Genomic DNA, 21,844 nt, shown 5'->3' on the forward strand with positions numbered 1-21,844 from the left:
GAACACAGACACACAGGTTCTATTTAAGGACTTCACCATTAAGTGTGCCTGCATATCCCCTCCTTGTCTCCAGAGAATGATCGCTTCTACAGCTAGAAAATCCAGAATTTAGAGCTCCAGCTAAATTTTTGTTGCTTCATGCCTAAAAAAAGGCTTTTGTTTGGAAGTGCAGGACTGTTATCCCATATAGAATTCTAGAAATGTTGGAATATTTCCTTTTGGCATCTAGAGCTTACTTCTCTTTGGAAGTTTGTCTGGCCTGGTTTTCTGACTCCTTTGAGACTAGCAGATTTTCAGATGTCATTCTGCTCTTGTTTGAGGCCATTGCCTCCAGTACCAAGAGCCACATTTCAGGCTGTTTCTCTCATTCTCTCTCTTTCACTCACTCTTACCAAAAGGACCAGACAAACCTTTAACAGTTTTTCTATATCATACTTAACAAAGAAAGAATATTATTCAGTATGTAGTCAATTATAAATTTTCAAGCTCTTCTAAGTTCTGGTGTCAGTAATTTTGTTCTGATGGTATTGCAAGAATATAGTTAACTTTAAGACTTCAGAACAAAAATATCTATTCCTTATCATCAGCAGTAGAAATCAGATGAATAGGTTAAGTCCACCTACCAGCAGGTGGAGATAGAGAGCACAAAGCTCAATGGTACTTTAGTATTCTGTATCTCCACAGGCGGATAGATGGTCTTTCTCCTGCTCTTAGTTTCATCTCTGCTTAGTGTGCCCAACAAGCTCCTGTTTTAGCTTGGCAACTACAGTGGAGTGAGAGGATTAGGCTTCCTGGGTGCCTATCTCAAGGTATAGCTGGTGTTATTGGTGACCCGTCATTCCCACGCCTGACAAAAATGTGCAGACAATCCCGTGCAGGACATATGCATGCTGCATTGAAACCATAACTGTTAGCACTCCGAGGGGGAACCCCCTCACTAAATTTACAAGTGTTCGCGCTCCCATTGGGGGGGTGCGGGGAAGGGAACCCCCACTACACTAAAAAAACCTGCCAGATACTAAAAATCGTATCAAATTGGCAGTTTTCAGTGTAATGGGGGGGTCCCCCTCCACACCCCCCCAACAGAAACACGAACACTTATAAGTTTAATGGGGGGGTTCCCCCAATCCCCCCTCACAGCACTAACACTGTTTTAATCCGGCGCACATATGTCCTGCATGGGATTGTCGACGCGGGATTGTCAGCGCGCTTCTGTTACAGTACCGGTGTTATCAGTTCTCTTCTCATCCCTGGTGCACCCCTGACTAGTTGCCATACACTTCTTCTCCCTCCTCACAATTAAAAAAAAAAAAAAAGGCAGCACCACACTTTAACCTAAGGATTAACTAAGCTCAGAGCAAGTGCAGTGATTGGGAGGCACAGCATGGTGAAGAAACCTTTCCCTTTGGCTCTCGATATGTGAGTAATGCTTATTGGCTGGCTAGTCCTTTAGCATTCATCACAGTATGTTTGGGGCAGTTTGGCTGTCCCATTTCTACTAACTCCCAATCACTCCCTTTCATTGGATTGAGTTTACTTCGTTGCCAGCAGCGAGGACTAACTGCCGTTGAGGGGAGGGAGGAGGGGAGAGGGAATGCATTTGATGGCCTGAGTATCTGGCTATGCCTGTGTCAATAAAACAGGTTCCATACTAGCCCCCACACTTCTTATTCCTATGTCTATTTCGTGCCCAAGAAGATGTTTTTGGGGCCGGATTGCGTATCTGGTGACTCTCACTGCAGAAGTCAGTTTGGGCTCCCCGTGTTGCCGCTCCCATTCGAGCAGTGCTCTGGCATCTGGACAACAATCATTTAATATTAGTGTCGGGAATCCTACAGCAGCCATTTTCCCTTGGAACAGTGTTGCCGTCTCGGTGGGTAAGCCGTCATTGACGCAAGACGAAGCTATGGCACAGATTTTTGGCAGAGTCTCTCTCACCATGTTTGTCACAGCTGGCCTTCTTTATAGGCAGTGGCTCTTCCCTTTGTGTGCGGAGCCCTTTATTTGATGGCAAATAAAGGCCAAATGGCCCATCCAGTCTGCCCATCCGCAGTAACCATTATATCTTCCTCTCTCTAAGAGATCCTACATGCCTCTCTCACACTTTCTTGAATTCAGACACAGTCTTTGTCCCCACTACCTCTTCCAGGAGACTGTTCCACACATCTACCACCCTTTCTGTAAAAAAGTATTTCCTTAGATTACTCCGGAGCCTATCACCTCTTAACTTCATCCTATGCCCTCACATTCCAGAGCTTCCTTTCAAATGAAAGATACTCGACTCATGGAAACATAGAAATATGATGGCAAATAAAGGTCAAATGGCCCATCTAGTCTGCCCATCCGCAGTAACTATTATCTCTTTCTCTCTCCAAGAGATCCTACGTGCCTATCCCAGGCCCTCTTGAATTCAGACACAGTCTCTGTCTCCACCACCTCTTCCGGGAGACTGTTTCATGCATCTACCACCCTTTCTGTAAAAAAGTATTTCCTTAGATTACTCCGGAGCCTATCACCTCTTAACTTCATCCTATGCCTTCTCATTGCAGAGTTTCCTTTCAAATGAGACTCGACTCATGCGCATTTATATTACGAAGATATTTAAATGTCTCTATCTTATCTCCCTTCTCCTGCCTTTCCTCCAAAGTATACAAATTGAGATCTTTAAGTCTGTCCCCATATTCCTTATGAAGACCACATACCATTTTAGTAGCCTTCCTCTGGTTCAACTCCATCCTTTTTATATCTTTTGAAGCTGCGGCCTCCAGAATTGTACACAATATTCTAAATGAGGTCTCACCAAAGTCTTATACAGGGGCATCAATACCTCCTTTTTCCTAATAGCCATACCTCTCCCTATGCAACCTAGCATCCTTCTAGCTTTCGCCATCACCTTTTCAACCTGTTTTGCCACCTTAAGATCATCATATTCAATCATACCCAAGTCCCGCTCTTCTGTCGGGCACATAAGTTCTTCACCCTCTAAACTGTACCATTCCCGTGGGTTTTTGCAGCCCAAATGCATGACCTTGCATTTCTTTGCATTAAATTTAGCTGCCAAATTTCAGACCATTCTTCAAGCTTCGCCAGGTCTTTCTTCATGTTATTCACACCGTCCGGCATGTCTACTCTATTGCAGATTTTGGTATCATCCGTAAAGAGGCAAATCTTACCCGACAACCCTTCAGCAACATCATTTATAAAAACGTTAAAAAGAACAGGCCCAGAACAGAACCTTGAGGCATAGCACTTGTAACATTCCTTTCCTCAGAGCAATTGGTTATTTTAATTTTTTTTTTTAATTGAAAGCTGGTGCAGTCAGTTACCATGCCAACTTTTTTAAAAAGTTGAGGGCAGATTCCGAAGTTAGGCATCTCTAGGCATCCTCGATTAGGATGCCTAGCGGTGCCTAATGTAGGTGCCCTTTACAGGATCTGGCTGCTGTGCCTGTGTGATAAAATGGAATATTACCTAAAGGTTTACTTACGTTCAGCAATTCCATTACATGCCTTTAAAATTCACAAGACTTAAAATTCACATAAGATAGAATATATTCAGGATACTTAGAATTTTAATGCTATAAAGACATGTGAATGTGTTTTAAAATTTTGTAGTTCTGAATGTATTTTTTGATACATTGTATTATAAATAGGCCATAAATCCTTTTTTAAATTAAATTACAGATTTTCTGATTTAAATATGTTATTGGTACCATACAATTTATCATAGAAACATGATAGCAGATAAAGGCCAAGTGGTGATTACTTCAGCTCGACATGTGTCTGAACTGCCTGATCCATCCACATGTGACCCATGCCACTGAGCAAAAGTAGTTGTTGACTGGAAGAAATCCAAAAAGATGTCCTTTACCTGGTCTTCTGGGAGCTCACCAGAGCTCTGTATGAGCCTCTAGAGCAGGCCTCATTGATGGATCTCGCAGACAAAAGAATGTTTTTAGTAGCAATCACTTCAGCTCGACATGTGTCTGATCTGCAGGCGTTATCATGCAAAGAACCCTTTCTTAGAATTTAAAAAGTCAGGAATAGTACTGTGTACAGTACCTTCTTTCTTGCCTAAGGTAGTCTTGTCTTTTCACGTCAACCAGGAAGTCCAGTTGCCTGCCTTCACACCCTCGGGTTCCAAGAATAGTGACAAGGTCCTGAGATTGCTGAATGCTTGCAGAGTTTTACTGCGTTATCTGGAGATGGCAAATGAGTTTTGCCTGTATGATCACCTCTTTATGCTAGCAATTACGGCCTATAGGAGATGCCCAGCTTCAAAGGCAACCATTTCCAGATGGATCCATATAGCCATTTCTTCAGCCTATATCGGAAGTGGGAAGCATCTACCAGTATCCTTGAAGGCATGTTCCATGGCTTTCTCATGGGCAGAGTCGAGGGCAGTGTCTCCTGGGGAAATTTGAAGAGTGGCTACATGGTTCTCTCTCCATACTTTCACAAAGTTTTACAGGGTAGACAATAGCAGCTGGGTTGGATTCCACATTCGGATCATCCATACTTTCAACAGGCTCATCAGTCCTGTCCTAGATTCCGGGGATTACTTTGATGTGTACCAAAGGTTCAGGAATGATATGCCTGTTGCACTAGAAGGGAAGATTAGGTACTTACCTTAATAATCTTCTTTCTAATAGGCAGGCACATCATTCCTGAAGCCTGCCCTATCAGATGTTCATTAGCCTGTCTACTAGAAAGAAGATTATTGAGGTAAGTATCTAATCTTCCTTTATTCTTTAACGTATGTATTTTTTTACTCTAATTCTGACATAAATATGCTGAAATCACCTGTGGCATGCAGTTGGCCATACTTTGGTAATACCATTAGAACTATATGTGAAATAAACAAAAAGTTAAAATTACTCATATTAAACAATTCTTTAAAAACTAGTGGTTGGCAAACCCAGAAATTCAGTGCTGAAGCCATATCCAGCCACCAGCATTGAATACGCAGTCAAAGTTTAGCCACATTTAACATTGCCAACATTTGGCAGCTGACTGATTAAGTCATAACAGCCACAGATAGACCCGCCTAAATAGCAGGTCTATCTGGTCACTATCACTAGACATAGCCGGTCAGACAATGAATATTGACGCTATCCAGCTATATTGCGTGACATAGCTAGTGACTGACAATCTCCCACTGAATATTGGTAGTTAGCCAGCTTAATGCTATTTAGCCAATTGGGAGCCATTACCAGCTGGCTAAAGAGTACTCAATATGGAGCAGTATGGGGTTTTTTTTTAATTGGCTGGGCTTTAGAGTTTAGGTAGCTGGATTTTCAGTACAAGTTGGATTTCAAAACTGCAGTGTTTTCTTCTAACGATGTGAAGGCCAATTCTATAAATTGGGACCTAAAGACAGGTGCTAGTTGGCACATAATAGTTCCCTAGTAGAGTAAAGAGAGGTTAAATTATTAGTCCTCGTAAGTTCTGGATGCATTTCCAGAAAATTTTCTGAAGTCTTGGGAAACAATGCCCTAAGTATGTATTTCTAATTTTGGTGTTATGTATAAATTCATAAATACCATGAGCGTGAGAATAATAGCAGAATAGCAGAACAATAGCAGAATACTAGCAGAACAAAGAATGTCACACTCACAGGACTCCACTTTTTCCCTGAGATGCTGAGACATTAAAAAAAAAAAAAAAGACTATGGGTTCCCTATGCAGTGCCATAGATTTCAGTTCATCTCTGGCCATTAGTCCATGTGCTATGATTTTACTACTGGATGGTTTCTTGTTTCCTTTTTTTTCCCCGTGCATGGATAATTAAAATTTCAAAATTAGAGGAAGTGCATGCTGGTATTCACTTTGGCATTTACAACAGTAGTTCATAATTTATACTTAGTGCTTGCTTGTTTCTTTTAAAGCCTCCAGTCAGTGGATTTTGAAGCTGTTGCTGTTACAGTGAAAGAGCTGGTCAACTATGCACTGACTATAAATCCAAGCAACCACTCCTGGCTAATTATTCAGGCAGATATTTATTTTGGTAAGTGAAACCACCATCTGTTTCATTTTTGTATGTTGACTCTTTAGCAGATAATGGCATACTTTCTTCAGAAAGCAAGATTTTACAATGCCCTATATCCAGACAATGCGAGTCCCATAATTCAAAGTGCCGCCATATGCAGTCAGACTTATACAGGTTGCAATGTTTAACAGCGATAAGTTTATACATATTATGCCAGTGATGTAACTTATCTACCACCAAGTGCCAATCAGGTTGCTCTAGCTTCTTCCAGCAAGCAGCCGAAACAAGCCTAGCAGCTGTAAAGAATAATTTACAAAAATTTGATTCCCTAGGATCCAAGTTAGGATCATATCTACAAAGAAGCACAACCTCCCATGAAGTGCAAACTTCTCTCCCCAAAATCTTCAAAATCAGCACAAAAATAGAACCCAGGGACAACCCCACCACATATGTTTATAGTACACCTCCAGCCCACAGCCCCTCTTACAAGACCTCTCCCCTCCTTTCCCCATGCGTCCCAGCAAAACAGGTGTGTAGTACCAGCACAAGAGAACTTTATAGCCATTTTCTATTAAGGGGGCCACTAATCCCATAGAGGCAACCTGAGACTGTACACCTTCCCATTCAGAACCAGTAAGCCTTGTCCCAAATCATGTTCCCAGGCATTCATTTAAGGATAATTTAGCCCCATACCAGGCATTTAAACATTTATAAAAGGTCAAAATTGACATCTTTTGAAGAGTGGGACCCACTAGCTGTTCAAACTGAGTCTTCCCAAGTCCTGAAGAAGGCCCGATGATCGCAAATAATATTTGACTTGTAAATAGGGAAACAAATCCTGGGAGACAACTGATATTTATCCTGAAGCTCAGGAAAAGACCGAATCATAACTGGAATGGCATCCCAGAGCTGCCCTACACAAACCAAACCCTTGGCTTCCCATGCAGGAAAGACTCCCTCCTCCTGCCAGTAGCAAATTCAGGATTATATCTCAAGGGGGTAAACCAAGAGTACTGTATACCCTCCAAAAGAAGCCCCTGAACCACTCTCCACACCCTCAAAATAGTCTGAACAGAGGTAAGACTATCCTCTACCATATCCGCCCAAGTCCCTCCTGTTAAGTATTGACCAATTATTTACTGTCTTGGGCTTGCCAAGATTGTTTACATTGTTTACAATCTTGGGCCCTTAACTGAGTAGCCTGATAGTATTTCACTACGTTAGGGACAGCCAACCTTCCCTCCCTCTTGTTCAAGCAAAGAACCCAAATGATCATCCATTGATGTCTGTTAGTCCAAATAAATTTAGAGAATCTCTTCTGTAAACCATCGAGAACCGATCAGGGCACCCTTAAGGTTAAGGACCGAAAAAGAAACAGAAGTTGTGGAAGAATCATCATCTTTACCACTTCTATACACTACCAAGAGACAGCCCCTCCCACCTATCTAAATCCTTGCAATTAGGGGAGCATATTTCAAATCATAAAGATTGGTACCCAAGGGCCCAAAATAGACCCCCCCCAAGTTTCACCCAATGCAAAGAGAAAAATGCACGCATTTCCTCTCTAGCGGCATCCGGCAAATTGATATTCAACAGCTCAGATTTACTTAAATTAACTTTAAAACCTGAAAAACCACCATAATTGCTCAGCTCCCTCAATATAGCAGTCAATGAAGTCACTGGGTCCTGAATAGTAAACAGATCATCCGCAAACAGACTCAACTTATATTCCCCAGACAGAGTCTGAACCGCTCAGATACATGCAGTTGTGCGAACATGCTGCGCTAGGGGTTTAATTGTCAAGGCAAATAAAATAGAAGCAAGGGGGCAGCCCTGTTCAGTACTGCAAGACAACACAAATAGGGCAGAGTAACTACCATTCACTTTAATGCACCCCAACTGGTTCGTGTACCATGCCCACATACAAGATCCAGCCCTATATATTCTAACACCTTGAACAAAAAAGGCTACACGACCCAATTGAAGGCCTTTTCAGCATCAATAGAGAAAAACACTGTACCCTAGTGTAGCCGACATACCCTCTCCATCAAGTTAATCACCTGCTGGATATTATCCCCAACCTGCCTCCCAGCAATAAAAGCCCGATTGATCAGGATGGATTAGTCGGGGAACCCACTAAAACCATAGTGAAAATTTTGGTGTCCATCCCCAGTAAAGAAATTGGGCGGTAAGAAGCAAAGAGCTTGAGATCCTTCCCCTCCTTATGGAGAATGGTAATGCCCGCTAGGCACATTAAAAAAGTCAATTGGCTTCCCAGCTGCCAGGTGTGGAAAAGGTGAAGCAGGAAGGCATTAAAAGATTGCAAAAACATTTATAAAACTTCAACGTAAATCCATCTAACCCCAGTGATTTCCCCACCTTCATAGATTTGAGCACCTGACGAACATAGCCTTCAATCCTTAACCCTACTCCTCCACCCTCCAACCCAGCCAGCTGATTAACACTATCCATGACATCCTGTTTGTCTGTCTTGGCTGTTTAGATTGTAAGCTCTTTCGAGCAAGGACTGTTTTTTTGTTCTTTGTGACTCTGTACAGCGCTGCGTACATCTGGTAGTGCTATAGAAATAATTAATAGTAGTAGTAGTAATAGGGTGGTCAAGTTGCTGAGCATCCGACTCGTCAGTTTTCCCCAAGTGGGCAGACTGTGCATAATCCTCTATCCTAGCCAAGTCAGGAACGACCTCCAGGGTATAATGCTGCTGATACTAGTCAACAAAGCATGCCCTAGTTTCCTTATCTCTCCGCAGTTCCTCACCTGACTCCCCACGGATAGATAGAACATTATTTTGCTTACAAGATAAGAATAGCATTACTGGGTCAGACCTAGGTCCATCAAGCCCAGTAGCCCATTCTCACGGTGATCAATCCAGGTCACTAGTACTGGTGACTGAGAGTTTCCATTTAAGTGGAACTTGGCCTACGGACTTCTCTTTTAGGAAATTATCCAAACCTTTTTTTAAACCCTGCTAAGCTAACTGATTTCACCACATTCTCCGGCAAAGAATTCCAGAGTTTGTGTGAAGAAATATTTTCTTCGGAATGTTTTAAAGCTGCTATTGTTGGAAAGAGTAAACAAGCGATTCACATCTACCCTTTCCACTCTACTCAGTATTTTATAGACCTCTTATCACCCCTAAGCCATCTCTTCTCCAAGCTGAACAGCCCTAACCACATTAGCCTTTAGTGGTCCCATCCTTTTTATCATTTTCATCGCCCTTTTCGGTACCTTTTCTAATTCTGCTGTATCTTTTTTGAGATATGGTGATCAGAATTGCACACCCAGTAATTCATAGAACGATACAAGGGTATTATAACATTTTATATTTATGTTTATTAAAAACTTTATATACTGCATATCGGCCTAAAAAGGATCCAAGCGGTTTACATTAAGAAAATAACTCCATCTAAAAATAGGAAAGGAAAGAATAAGAACAAAAGTTAATTTTTTTTTCATAAAATACTATGACAATCAACATCTCAATAATAACAATTCTAATAATAAAACTATAAAATAATCAAATTTTAATAAACCATAACTAATACATACAACTAAAAATTTCCATAACAGAAATTAATCATTATATAAATACAGATTACAGTCCCAAACTCAATTCTTCAATTTGAGAAAGCCAATTGAAAAAAATGTGTCTTTTAAATTTTATATATGATTCTTATTTTCTCAAGTCTATGGGCAAGTTATTCCATAGCCACAGAACTACATAAAAGAACGTACAATCTTTGGTTGACGCAAGATGTGCCTTCAAGCTATGAGGAACGACTACCCTATTGTCATTCAAAGATCGTAATAAACGCCTTGGGGCATAAAATAACACCAAGTTAGAAAGATATGAAGGCTGTAGCTCAAATAATGCTCTATGTGCCAACATAGGGATCTTAAATTTGATCCAAAATTCTAGTGCAGCAGGCGGTTTAACGCGCGTTAAACCACTACTGCAGTTTGATGAAAGGACCCCTAAGTGATTTGCTGACCACCATTGGCATTATATCCAGAAATTCAATGTCGGGCCATGTCCGGGCTTTAGCATTAAATTTCTGGGTTTCTGGAGCCAGTAGGTTAAGTGTGCTATTCAGCTTAACCAACTATGTAGCACCATATACAGATAAGATTGACTTTTTAGGTGGTCCTATTTATGCAGTTACCTTGGCTAACTAAGCACTGAACACCAGCCAAGTGCCAGCTCCACCCCAGAACAGATTTTGAATTATTTCCAAGTTAAATTAGGTGCTAACCAGTCATTTTCAGCAGCATTAACTGGTTAAGTGCTGCTGAAAATGAGCAGTTAGTTCCAAACAGGCAATTTAACTGATCATGAACCGTTTCTGGCTAGTTAAATCACTCTGAATATTGACCTCTAAATTCCCATTATTGCAACACCACATTAAAAAAAAAAACATACAAGAAGGATTACTTTGCAGATAGATGCTGTTTGCAGTCACTTTCCAGGAGTCTAACAGTACTGAATGTTCTCATTTACAGTAATGCTCTTAAAATCTGCAAGAAAATGGATGGCACAGTTTCTGCCTACTTTCCTCCTCTACTGAGGGCCTGTTTTACGAAGCCGTGCTAGCAGCTGCGCTGCTGTAATGGCCCCGAAGCCCATAGAGATTTAAAGGGCTTCGGGGCTGTTGCAGTGCAGCAGCCTCTAGCACAGCTTCATAAAACAGGGGGTGAGTATGGCTGCAAGTTTTCTAGGCCTTCAAATACCTCCACTTAATGAAACTCCCTCACCGGCTGTTGATGATATCTTACTTTTTTTATGTTTCCTCTTCTAGCAACAAATCAGTATTCTGCAGCTCTTCACTACTATCTGCAGGCAGGAGCAGTGTGCTCAGATTTCTTCAATAAAGCTGTGCCACCTGATGTGTACACAGACCAGGTGAGCCTGTCTAAGACTGGATTAATTTGATTATCCTGATTTGTATAATTCATACTTCCTACTAGTTCTGCCCGATTCAGGGAAAAAATTTTGATTCGATTGGCCTATTGAATCAATTTTTCAATTCGATTCGCTTTTCCCGCCCAATTGGGTGGGTTTTTTTGTTTTCAAACATCCTGGTGTGTTTATTTTGTAGCCTTTCCATCCATCCTGCCCCCCTTTACGCTATCCAACCCCACACCAGCACCGTGGTGTAGACAAAATAAACAAAAAAGACTTTCCCTCTCTCTGTTAGGTCGTAGCTCATGCTTGCTGTCTAACACCAGCTCTGACAAGATACATATTTCATAGAAACATAGAAGATGACGGCAGAAAAGGGCTACAGCCCATCAAGTCTGCCCACTCTGCTTACCCACCCCCTGTCTATGCCCTAATGACCCAATTTCCTTATCTTGACCCTCGTAGGGATCGCACATGGGTATCCCATTTATTCTTAAAGTCTGGCACGCTGTCTGCCTCGATCACCTGCACTGGAAGCTTGTTCCAATGATCAACCACTCTCTCTGTGAAGAAATACTTTCTGGTGTCGCCATTAAATTTTCCGCCCCTGAGTTTGAGCGGGTGCCCTCTTGTGGCCAAGGGTCCCTTGAGAAAGAAAATATCATCTTCCACTTCGACACATCCCGTGAGGTACTTAAATGTTTCGATCATGTCTCCCCTCTCCCTACGTTCCTCGAGAGTGTAGAGCTGCAATTTGTTCAGTCTCTCTTTGTACGAGAGACCCTTGAGCCCCGAGATCATCCTGGTGGCCATCCGCTGAACCGATTCAATTCTGCGCACATCTTTACTGTAATGTGGCCTCCAGAATTGCACACAGTACTCCAGATGAGGTCTCACCATGGCCCTGTACAACGGCATTATGACTTCAGGCTTTCGGCTGACGAAACTTCTATTGATACAACCCAATATCTGCCTTGCCTTAGATGAAGCCTTCTCCACTTGATTGGCAGTTTTCATGTCTGCACTGATGATTACTCCTAAATCTCGTTCTGCTGAAGTCCTAGTTAAAGTTTCTCCGTTCAAGAAGTATGTCCTGCATGGATTTCCGCTTCCGAGGTGCATGACCTTACATTTCTTAGCATTGAAGCCTAGCTGCCAGGTTGAGGACCAACTTTCCAATGTAAGCAGATCCTGCGCCATATAATTCTGTAAACTGCATTCACTTACTATATTACGTCATTACTATATTACTATATTACGTTTGGCGTCATCGGCGAATAGTGTTATTTAACCTTGAAGCTGTTGAGTCAGATCCCCTAAGAATATGTTGAGCCCTGCGGCACTCCACTGGTCACCTCCGATGTTTTAGAGAGGCTACCACCCTCTGAAGTCTGCCACTCAGCCAATCATTGACCCATGCAGTTAGTGTCTCTCCTAAACCCATCGATTCCATCTTGCTTAGCAGCCTGCGGTGTGGGACACTGTCAAAAGCTTTACTGAAGTCCAGGTACACGACGTCCAAAGACTCTCCCAAGTCCAACTTTCTTGTTACCCAGTCAAAGAAGCTGATGAGATTGGATTGGCAGGACCTACCCTTGGTGAATCCATGCTGACTGGGATCCCGAAGATTCCCTTCATTCAAGATCGTGTCCAATTTGCTTTTAATTAGTGTTTCCATGAGTTTGCACACTATTGATGTGAGACTCACTGGTCTATAATTCGCAGCCTCTGCCCTGCAACACTTTTTATGCAGAGGAACGACATTAGCTAATTTCCAGTCCAGGGGAACTTTCCCCTTACTTAGGGAAAGATTGAATAGCTCAGCCAACGGTTTCGCCAGGACATCGCTCAATTCTCTGAGCACTCTTGGGTGCAAATTGTCTGGTCCCATGGCTTTGTTCACCTTGAGTCTTGCCAGTTCACTGTAAACTTCACCTGGTGTGAACTCAAAATTCTGAAACGGGTCTTCTGTGCTTTGTGTTGCCTTCAACTGCGGACCGTGTCCCGGTGCCTCACAGGTGAAGACTGAGCAGAAGTATTCATTCAGTAGTTCGGCTTTATCGGAATCTGCTTCCACGTAACTTCCGTCCGGTCTTCTAAGGCGTACTATCCTGCCTGTGTTTCTTTTTCTGTCACTAATGTACCTGAAGAAGGATTTATCCCCCTTTTTAATGTTTTTTGCCAGAATTTCTTCCACTCGAAGTTTTGCCTCCCTAACTGCCATTTTGACCGCTGTAGACCTGGTCCTATATTCTACCTTTGCCTCTCTTTTCTCTGTGCGCTTGTAGGAGAGAAATGCTTTTTTCTTCTCCTTAATGAGGTGCGAGATCTCCGCGGTGAACCATTGGGGTTTATTGTTTCTTTGTCATTTATTTACTGATTTTATGAAGCGGCTAGTTGCTTCATGTATGGTTGATTTCAGTGTTAACCACTTAGCTTCTACATCATCGGTCTCCGCTTGGTCCTGCAGCGTCCGATGGACGAAATCTCCCATGCGTGCAAAGTCTGTGCCCCGGAAATTGAGTACCTTTGTTTTCGTGTTTGATCTAGGGAAGCCTTTCCTAAGGTTGAACCATACTATGTTGTGGTCGCTGGAGGCTAGCGTATCTCCTACTGAGACCTCTGAGACGCTTTCCCCATTGGTGAGTACCAGGTCGAGGATCGCCTGGGCCCTAGTGGGCTCTGTTACCATTTGTTTGAGACGTGCTCCCATTATGGAGGTTAAGAGCCTCCTGCTACCGCTGGTTGTCGCTGAAAATGAGTTCCAGTCTGCATCAGGCATATTGAAGTCCCCTAGCAGTACAGCTTCTCCTCGTAGAGTGATATTCTCTATGTCTTCAATTAATTCTGCGTCCATGTCTTCCAGTTGTCTTGGGGGTCTGTATACCACACCTAGATACAGGCATTTTTCTCTGCCTCTTGCCAGGTTTACCCAGAGGGACTCCCCGGTGTACTTGACATCTGTGATCCTGGTGGTTTTGATGTCCTCTTTAATGTATAGAGCTACCCCCCCTCCTAACCTGCCCTCTCTGTCCTGACGAATTAGATTGTAGCCCTGTATAGTCATATCCCACCCATGTGAGTCCGTGAACCAAGTTTCAGATATTGCCACCACATCTAGATCAGCATTCCTTATTTCAGCCTCCAATTCTAGAATTTTGTTACCTAAACTGTGTGCATTGACATACATGGCCCTCGATATCTTGTGTTTGCTAAGTCCCTGTGAGGCGTATCCTACCCAAGTCGGTGTGACTCCTAAAGAACTATTTGCAATGTGGGTACTTACCTTGGACATGGAAGCGGAGTTTCGACTCACCTCATCAGGATAATTCCTTTCTGCACTAATATGTGAATGGGTACCCTCCCCCGACTTACCTAGTTTAAAGCCCTGTGAAGCAGGCGGGCTAGTCGGTGTCCGAAGACGTTCTTACCCCTACTGGTCAGATGGAGTCCGTCTGGTCCCTGAAGTCCTTGTAGCGCTTCCCCATGGTTTAGGAATCCGAAGTTCATATCCCGGCACTATCCCTGACATATTGTAATTACAAAATAGAAAATTATTTTTGTCTACCTTCCACTGCCATATCCAACATTCGTTTGTTTCCCACTGTCTACTATCTATCTATCTCTCTCTCCCTGCCTTGTGCCCTGGATCAAATCTCTCTATTCCCCTCCATGCAACATTTTTCCCTTCCTCCCCTCCATTATGAGCAACATTTTTTTCTCTCTCCCTATGAGCACCATCTCTTCCTGCCCTTCACCCTATGTCCAAAATTTCTCCCTCTCTCTTCTCTATGCATGTCTTCCTCCCCTCCACCATATGCAGGATTTCTCCCTTTCACCCCTTTCTACCTGTTTATTTTATCTCTCCTTTCCTCTCCTCCACCCCAACAATTCTTCTCTCCTTTCTCCCCCCTATGTTCAGCATCTTTCCTCTCTTCCCATCCCACTGAGCAGCAGCTTTCCTCCCCTTCCACCCATCCCACTGTGCAGCAGCTTTCCATCCCTCCCTCCCATCCCCCTATGCAGCGGCACCCAATTAACCATCCCATGAGACCTAACAAACCTCCGAGACTTCCAAAACAGCAGCAGCAGCATGGCAATGGCCAGCCTTGACGAAGCAGCGCTGGGAACAGGCTGATTGTGGCCTGCCCTGCTAAGGCTTCCCTCTGCCGTGTCATCAGTGACGTGGCAGAGGGAAGGCCCCGGCAGGTCAGGCTGTAAGCATCCCATTCAAAGCACTGCCTCTTCAAGGCTGACCACCACCATTCTGCTGCTGCTTTGGGATGCCTGGAGGTATGTCAGGTCTCACTCGGGAGGGGAGGAGGTATTGGTCACTGAATCGGTGAGTCCAAATTTTTTCGGACAATAAATTGATTCAAATTCATTCCCTGAAATGAATTGGTGAATCAATTTAAATCGTTCAGCACTACTACCTACATACAGCATTGTGCAGACACACATAAAGGATGTACCCTACTCTTGGAGTTTACAAGCTCAGCAAGCCAAACAAAACAGGACCCAACCAAAAACAAAGATGTAGGTCTGAGTTAAAATTCAGGGACATGATAGGGAAGATCAATAGTAGGAACTACAGCAGTGATTGAGTAAAACTGTAAGAAATAATGTGGAAGTCTGTTATTTCTGTTTATATACCATCTTCCTTGGGAAACCTGAGGCTATTTGCAATATACAGTAATTTACAAAATATCATCATAAAATAACATCCAGTCCCACAAACATCATGCTCACTCAGTTAATCAAAAGCCATGTTCAAACATTAAGTAAAAAGCATTTTGCAGTTCTGTTACAATTTGATGTATCAGCTATGTTTGATGTAATTGATCACAAAGTTTTAGCATTCCTCCTTTCATAATAGATGTAGGAGGTAAGGTTTTCTGTCTTTAAGGTCCTGTGTAGTTCAAACTGGTGGAAGAACACCCTAGCCTGGTTTCTTGACTATGGTATGCCCCAGGGACCTCCACTGTATCCCCATCCTTTTCATTGTTTACATGACATCATTCAGTGTTGTCTCTTTAGGTCCAGGTGAATTTCTTTTTACATATACAGGTGATATTTTTATACTACAAGAAGTTAGTCCAGATTTAAATAACCTTGCCTCTAATATTTATTCTTGTATTACTACTACTACTATTATTAATTATTTCTATAGCACTACCAGACGTATGCAGCGCTATACAGAGTCACAAAGAAGACAGTCCCTGCTCAAAAAAGCTTATTATCTAAACAGACAAGACAGACAAACAGGATGTCATGGACACAGTTAAGGGGAGCAATTAATCTGCTGGTTGGGTTGGTGGGCAGTAGGGAGTAGAGTTATGGATTTAAGGCTATATCAAAAAGGTGGGTTTTCAGTCTGCTTTTAAACAAGGGAAGGGAAGGGACTTGGTGGACAAACTCGGGTAGTTTATTCCAGGCATAGGGGGCAGCTAGATGAAAGGAACAGTCTGGAATTGGCAGTGGAGGAAAAAGGTACAGCTAAGCTTAGCTGAGGAACAAAGTTCTCTAGGAGGTTTATAAGAAGAGAGGAGAGATATTGAGGGGCAGCAGAATGAACACTTGTAGGTCAGCAATAGCAGCTTGAACTATATACGAAGGCAGATAGGGAGCCAGTGAAGTGATTTAAAGAGAAGGGTGACATGAGTGTAGCAAGGTTTGTAGAAGATGAGTCATGCAGCAGAGTTTTGCACAGATTGTAGGGGTGAGAGGTGGAACTGCAGGAGACCAGTTAGAAGTAGATTGCAGTAATCTAAGCGTGAGGTAACAAGAGTGTGGACAAGGGTCCGGGTAATGTGCTCAGAGAGGAAGGGGCAAATTTTGGTGATGTTGTAGAAATAGAAGCGACAGGCCTTAGCACTTTATTGGATGTGTGTAGAAAATGAGAGGTTGGAATCGAACATGACTCCAAGGTTGCAAGCAGAGGAAACTGGAATGATGATAGTATTATTTACTGAGATGGAGAATGGAGAAGGAAGAGCAGAGGGTTTAGGAGCAAAGAGGATCAGCTCAGTCTTGGACATGTTTATGTTCAGATGACAACAGGACAACCAGGCGGCAATATCAGGCAGACTTTATCTTAGACTTTAGGTGAAATTTCAGGTATAGAGAGGTAGATCTGGTAGTCATCAGCATATAGATAATACTGGAAGCCATGGAAGGAGATCAGGGCACTGAGGGAAGAGGTGTAGAGAGAGAAGAGGTCCTAAGACAAAACCCTGGGGTATGCCAACTGCTAGCAGGGTAGCAGCAGACGAGGACCGACCAACTCATACACTAAAGGTGAGATGGGAGAGGTAGGAGGCAAACCAAGAGAGGACAGATTTGTGGAATCCAAGCGAGGACATCGTATCAAGGAGTAAGCTGTGATTAAGAGTATCAAAGGCAGAAGACGTGTTAAGAAGGATGAGGATCGAGTAAAGGCCGTTAGATCTGGCCATGAACAAGTCACTGCAGACTTTGGTGAGGGCAGTCTCTGTGGAGTGTTCAGGGCAAAAGCCAGATTGTAGAGGACCAAGAATCTGTCGAGTTGAAAGGAAGGCCAGGCAGCGATGGAGAACAGCACGTTCGAGTAGCTTGGATAGGAAGCTCGAGTAGCTTGGATAGAAACAGAAGAAGGGAAACAGGACGATAGTTTGACAGGCAGGTGGGATCCAACGAGGGTTTTTTGAGAAGTGACAACTCACCTCGTGCTTGAAGGCAGCAAGGACAGTTGCAGTAGAAATGGATAGGTTGAGAATATGGCAGATGGGAGGGATAACAGTATGTGAGATGGGGTCAAGTAGAGGGGTGGGAATAAGGTCTGAGGGGCATGTAGTAGGCTTGGCTGAAGACAAGCTGTGCAGTTTCTTCCTCTGTGATTTCAGGGAAGAAAAGTCAGTGGTAGTTGAAGAATATAAAGAGGGTGGGACCAGGCAAGAGGAGCTTCCTGAGTTATTTGGGTGAAGGATGAAGGGATGGTGTGAATTTGAAGTTCAGGAGAGTGGATAGTGGGTAGGGGAGAAGGATGTGACTTTGTAGTGAATTCAAGGGTGATCTTGTGGACCTTGTCATGGAAGTAATCAGCCATAGTCTGGGGAGAGAGAGAAGGAGAAGTCGGAGGTGGGGACCCTTTGAGTGAGGGAGTTCAGCATGGCAAAGAGACGACGGGGGTTGGAAGAAAGGCAATTAGTTGGATGTAGTCTTGCTTGATCTATGTAAGCGTAGGAGGTCAGCATAAATTTAAAGATTACCAGATTGTTACAGTAGTCAACTTTGACCATAATGAAGTAAAACCTTGTGAAAATTAAATTGTTGTGGTTAGGGTCTGATTGTCCAAAACTTCCTAATAATATTTTTTTAGACTGGAGAAGCCTTGCCTATTGAAAAATCATCAAGAATCTTATCTTTTTGATAGTTGTAAACTTAGAAAACATTTTCTGACACCTGAAGCAGGTATGAGCCCTGTTTTATCAACATCCTTTTGCCACGATTGTTCAGTCGACTGTAGTAGCTCAGTTGGACTATTGTAATTCAGTTTATTGTAGTATTAGTAAAGGTAATTTAAGACGTCTACAACTTGTACAGAATACTACAGCTCGTCTGATTTTTAACAAAAATAAATTTGAACATGTCATGCCCCTCTTGAGATCACTATATTCAGTCAAGAGTCAAATTCAAATGTCCCTGTCTAGTTTTAAAAATATTTTATGGACAATTAGGTGCCGTGACAAAGTGGCCATAGCTCTCCTACTGCTTATAAGCTGTCTTTTCTATCATTTAAAGGTATTCAGTCAAGGAGTAAAGTCTTCCATTCTTGCTTTTATTTATACATTGGTTGCACAAATTTTGATGGGGAGTGTGTTCCACACTTTTGTAATTTGGTAGTTAAATGATTTGCTATGGGGTATCTTGTATTTTATATCTTTTAGAGTTGGCAGTGACAGTTTTTCCTTTTATCCCAGTTTGTATGTTTTCATTTTCTGTGCTACTAGTTTCAGGCTGATTAATTGAATTTGTAGCTTCTTCAAACACTAGCTACTCATACTTTGCATAACTTTGCAAATGTCTCCTGAAAATAGATTAAGTTCTTCCTTCCCCCCTCCCCTTCTTATGTATGTTTTAGGTGATTAAAAGGATGATAAAATGCTGCTCTCTGCTTAACTGCCACACACAGGTATGTCCAGATGCAATCAGCTAGATGTTGACTAGTAATATTAACAGCAACATGTACTTTTCCTCAAAACATTTTTGATAGATTATAAAATGTATGAGAAAGTTTCTGTATTTCATCACCACCTCCTGAGATGAGGCTGATCTTGGCTATATGTGGTCTGGATCAAGGGTACAGTGCATCCTGCCAACACAAGACACAAAGCACAGGCTGGCATCCCGAACTCTAGACTAGCTATCACCAGCACTGTAAAAGGGGACACATACTAGTTTATTATTGGAGGGATGGCTTTTTTTTATAGTTTGAAATCTTCTAGCCTAAAAGACTCTATTTACAGGCCCATGTCCTTGAAATGTAGCTATAGGATGCACAGTCATTTACCTACTTACTAAAATTTTCCAATTAAAAGTTGCCACAGTGTTACGCATCCCAGACTCTGGCAATACATAATCAATTAATTTTTCAAATGCCCCTTTGCGCATCAGCAAGTGAAAAGTAAAGGGCCAACAGCTTCAAATGATGGTCCTACTGGGCCCCCTACCCAAGGGGACCCTAAACTCCCTGGTAGTCCAGTAGGCCCGCTGCTCCTCCCCTCCTAATCCCAATATGGAACTATAACATTTATTTTTGTACAATACCATTTTATTCCAGGACCAGTGGATTCTTTACCTCCTCCTGCCAGGGATCTGTAGGAAGCCTCAAATATTTGAAGCTTTTATCCCCTTCCTCTTACACCTTAATAATAATAATGATAACAGTTTATATACCGCAGGACCGTGAAGTTCTATGTGGTTTACAATGATTAGAAATGTTACAGATTGAGTGAATAAACAAAGTTACAGATGGAATGAATAAGCAAAGTACAGTTTTAGCGATTGATGGTTCTTGCGGTCATTTGTTAAGGACTAAGATTGAATAGGTTGGTTTCCTAAGTATTTCAGGAATAGATGTGTTTTCAGGCGTTTCCTGAATTCTCCATAGGTAGTAGGCACAAGCAATTGTTCAAGGTCTTTACCCCATAAAGCTGCTTGATGTGCGAGAAGATGTTGATGATGACTTTTAAATTTACAACCTCTAACGAAGTTCAGGTGTGAGCTTCGCTTGTGTCTGTTGGTTGTGAAAGAGAAAAGGTCTGTTATGTATTTAGAGGCTAAGCCATAGAGTACCTTACCACTAAGCATGTTGCTGGGTATCCCAGTCTTAATTCCTATAGGCCAGGCTGTAGGAGTTTATCTTTTCTGCTAGTATTTCATTTCGTGGTTTTAAGTATTTTTGGTTCACGTTTTTCACCTTCGTGCTGTGGAGGTTCCCTGCAGGGACATCCTTGACTGCAGGAGAGCGCAGACTTTTGGAAAAAGTCTGCCAAGGGACCGTTCCCGCTGGAGCTTGTTCACCCCAGGTTTGTCTGCTAGTGGGTAGAGCACAAGCTGAGTGGTTCCATGGAGGTGCAACTGGAATTGGAGCTAGACTACGTTCGTTCGCCAGACATCTGCGTGGCATGTCCAAGAGTGGCAGAGGTCTTTGACTGTAGTGGTCATCCAGGGGTGCAGTCAGAAGAGTTGGCATCAGGTTTCCAGTTTTCTGATGCAACAGATCTCCCTATCAGCAGTTTCTACTGTGTTTCCATTCAGCACAAATCACAGTGAGTAAAGGGCTGGTAGCCTAAATCAGCCATTTTGGGGGGTCTTAAAAGGGTTTTTTTAGAAGGTTTCCCTGCATGCCCTACTCCTGCCCACCTCTAAAATCTCCAAATAGCCATTTTTAGTGGGTTCCTGTAATTTTCCCATGATTCAGTTTATTGTAGTATTAGTAAAGATAATTTAAAACGTCCTGCACCTGTACCCGCGGCGGCCATCTTGGATGTTTCCTAATTTGATTTAAAGTTAGTTTTTCACCTTCTAAGCTTTGTTTTTGCAAGAAAAATGCATAGATGGCCGATTGGATGGATTCATTCCTCATTTGCGACGGATGGTGGTCAGTGGCGCAACCGCATTCCACTTGTGCTGCGTCGCAGGGGGTGGGGCTTTGTTTGCCCGGATGCTGTGCGTTTGGACCCCGAAGAGGGTCTTCTAGCGCTTTCTGCCCCAACTCCCACAAAAATGGCATCAGGGAACTCTGGGCATCGTTTTGGCAAACCGCAGCTTTGGCTATTTCTCTTACAAATCCTCCAAACCTGGTGTGCAGTGCGCGGCTCCTGCCACGGAAGATGTCTTTTCCCCGGGATTTTGTAGTTGTGCTTCTCAGGCGTATTTAATTAAAGATGTCTGCCTGTTTCCCTTTTGCCGGACATTGTACTGGACACGGGAATCCCTGCTCCAGTGGACCAGGGTTTGTTTTCTTGCCTTCCTGCCGGGGTGCTAGTGCGTAAGACTGCTGTGTCTGCAGTTGCGCCAGACACTTTTCTCAGTCCTCTGCTGTTGCAGGGCAGCTCAGCAACATTCATTGCTATGATGAATCTGGCAGATCTTCGGGATCTGGACCTGCATGGAGCCGATGTTTAGGAGGACACTGCTATTCACATAAGTTTTTACACCCGCACACCTTGCTGGTTTTCTTTCTGAATTGCTGCAAGGATGGTAGCTGCAGTGGAACAGCCGGTAACTGCTGAAGATTGCCTCTTTTCCTGATCCTTCTGTCCTGGGTCGGATTGCATCCATCAGTTGTACTGCACAGCAGAGCACAGCACTTATTTCGATCGTCACTCTGGACTTTTCGTAACTACAATCAATTCCGTTTAATCAACTACCCGTTTTGACTGGACCCTTGAA

General features: G+C 42.9%; 1 protein-coding gene across 4 annotated transcripts in view; it reads left to right on the forward strand.

Moving 5' to 3' along the window:
• The window catches only part of INTS8 (integrator complex subunit 8), a 220,343-nt gene that overhangs the window by 166,571 nt on the left and 31,928 nt on the right, over window positions 1–21,844 (forward strand). For 3 of the 4 annotated variants that reach the window (XR_004538292.1, XM_033933169.1, XM_033933168.1), the window contains exons 22-24: window positions 5,888–6,006; window positions 10,806–10,909; window positions 19,029–19,079. Coding sequence is in view for 2 of the 4 variants with exons in the window: in XM_033933169.1 (XP_033789060.1) it covers window positions 5,888–6,006; window positions 10,806–10,909; window positions 19,029–19,079 (274 nt within the window). In the remaining 2 variants the exon portion in view is untranslated. Of the gene's footprint in view, window positions 1–5,887; window positions 6,007–10,805; window positions 10,910–19,028; window positions 19,080–21,844 lie in introns of those variants that run through there. The other variant, XR_004538293.1, reaches the window with a different exon arrangement.

The sequence above is a fragment of the Geotrypetes seraphini genome, chromosome 2 (genome assembly GCF_902459505.1).
Source record: "Geotrypetes seraphini chromosome 2, aGeoSer1.1, whole genome shotgun sequence".
NCBI classification, from domain to species: Eukaryota; Metazoa; Chordata; class Amphibia; order Gymnophiona; family Dermophiidae; genus Geotrypetes; species Geotrypetes seraphini.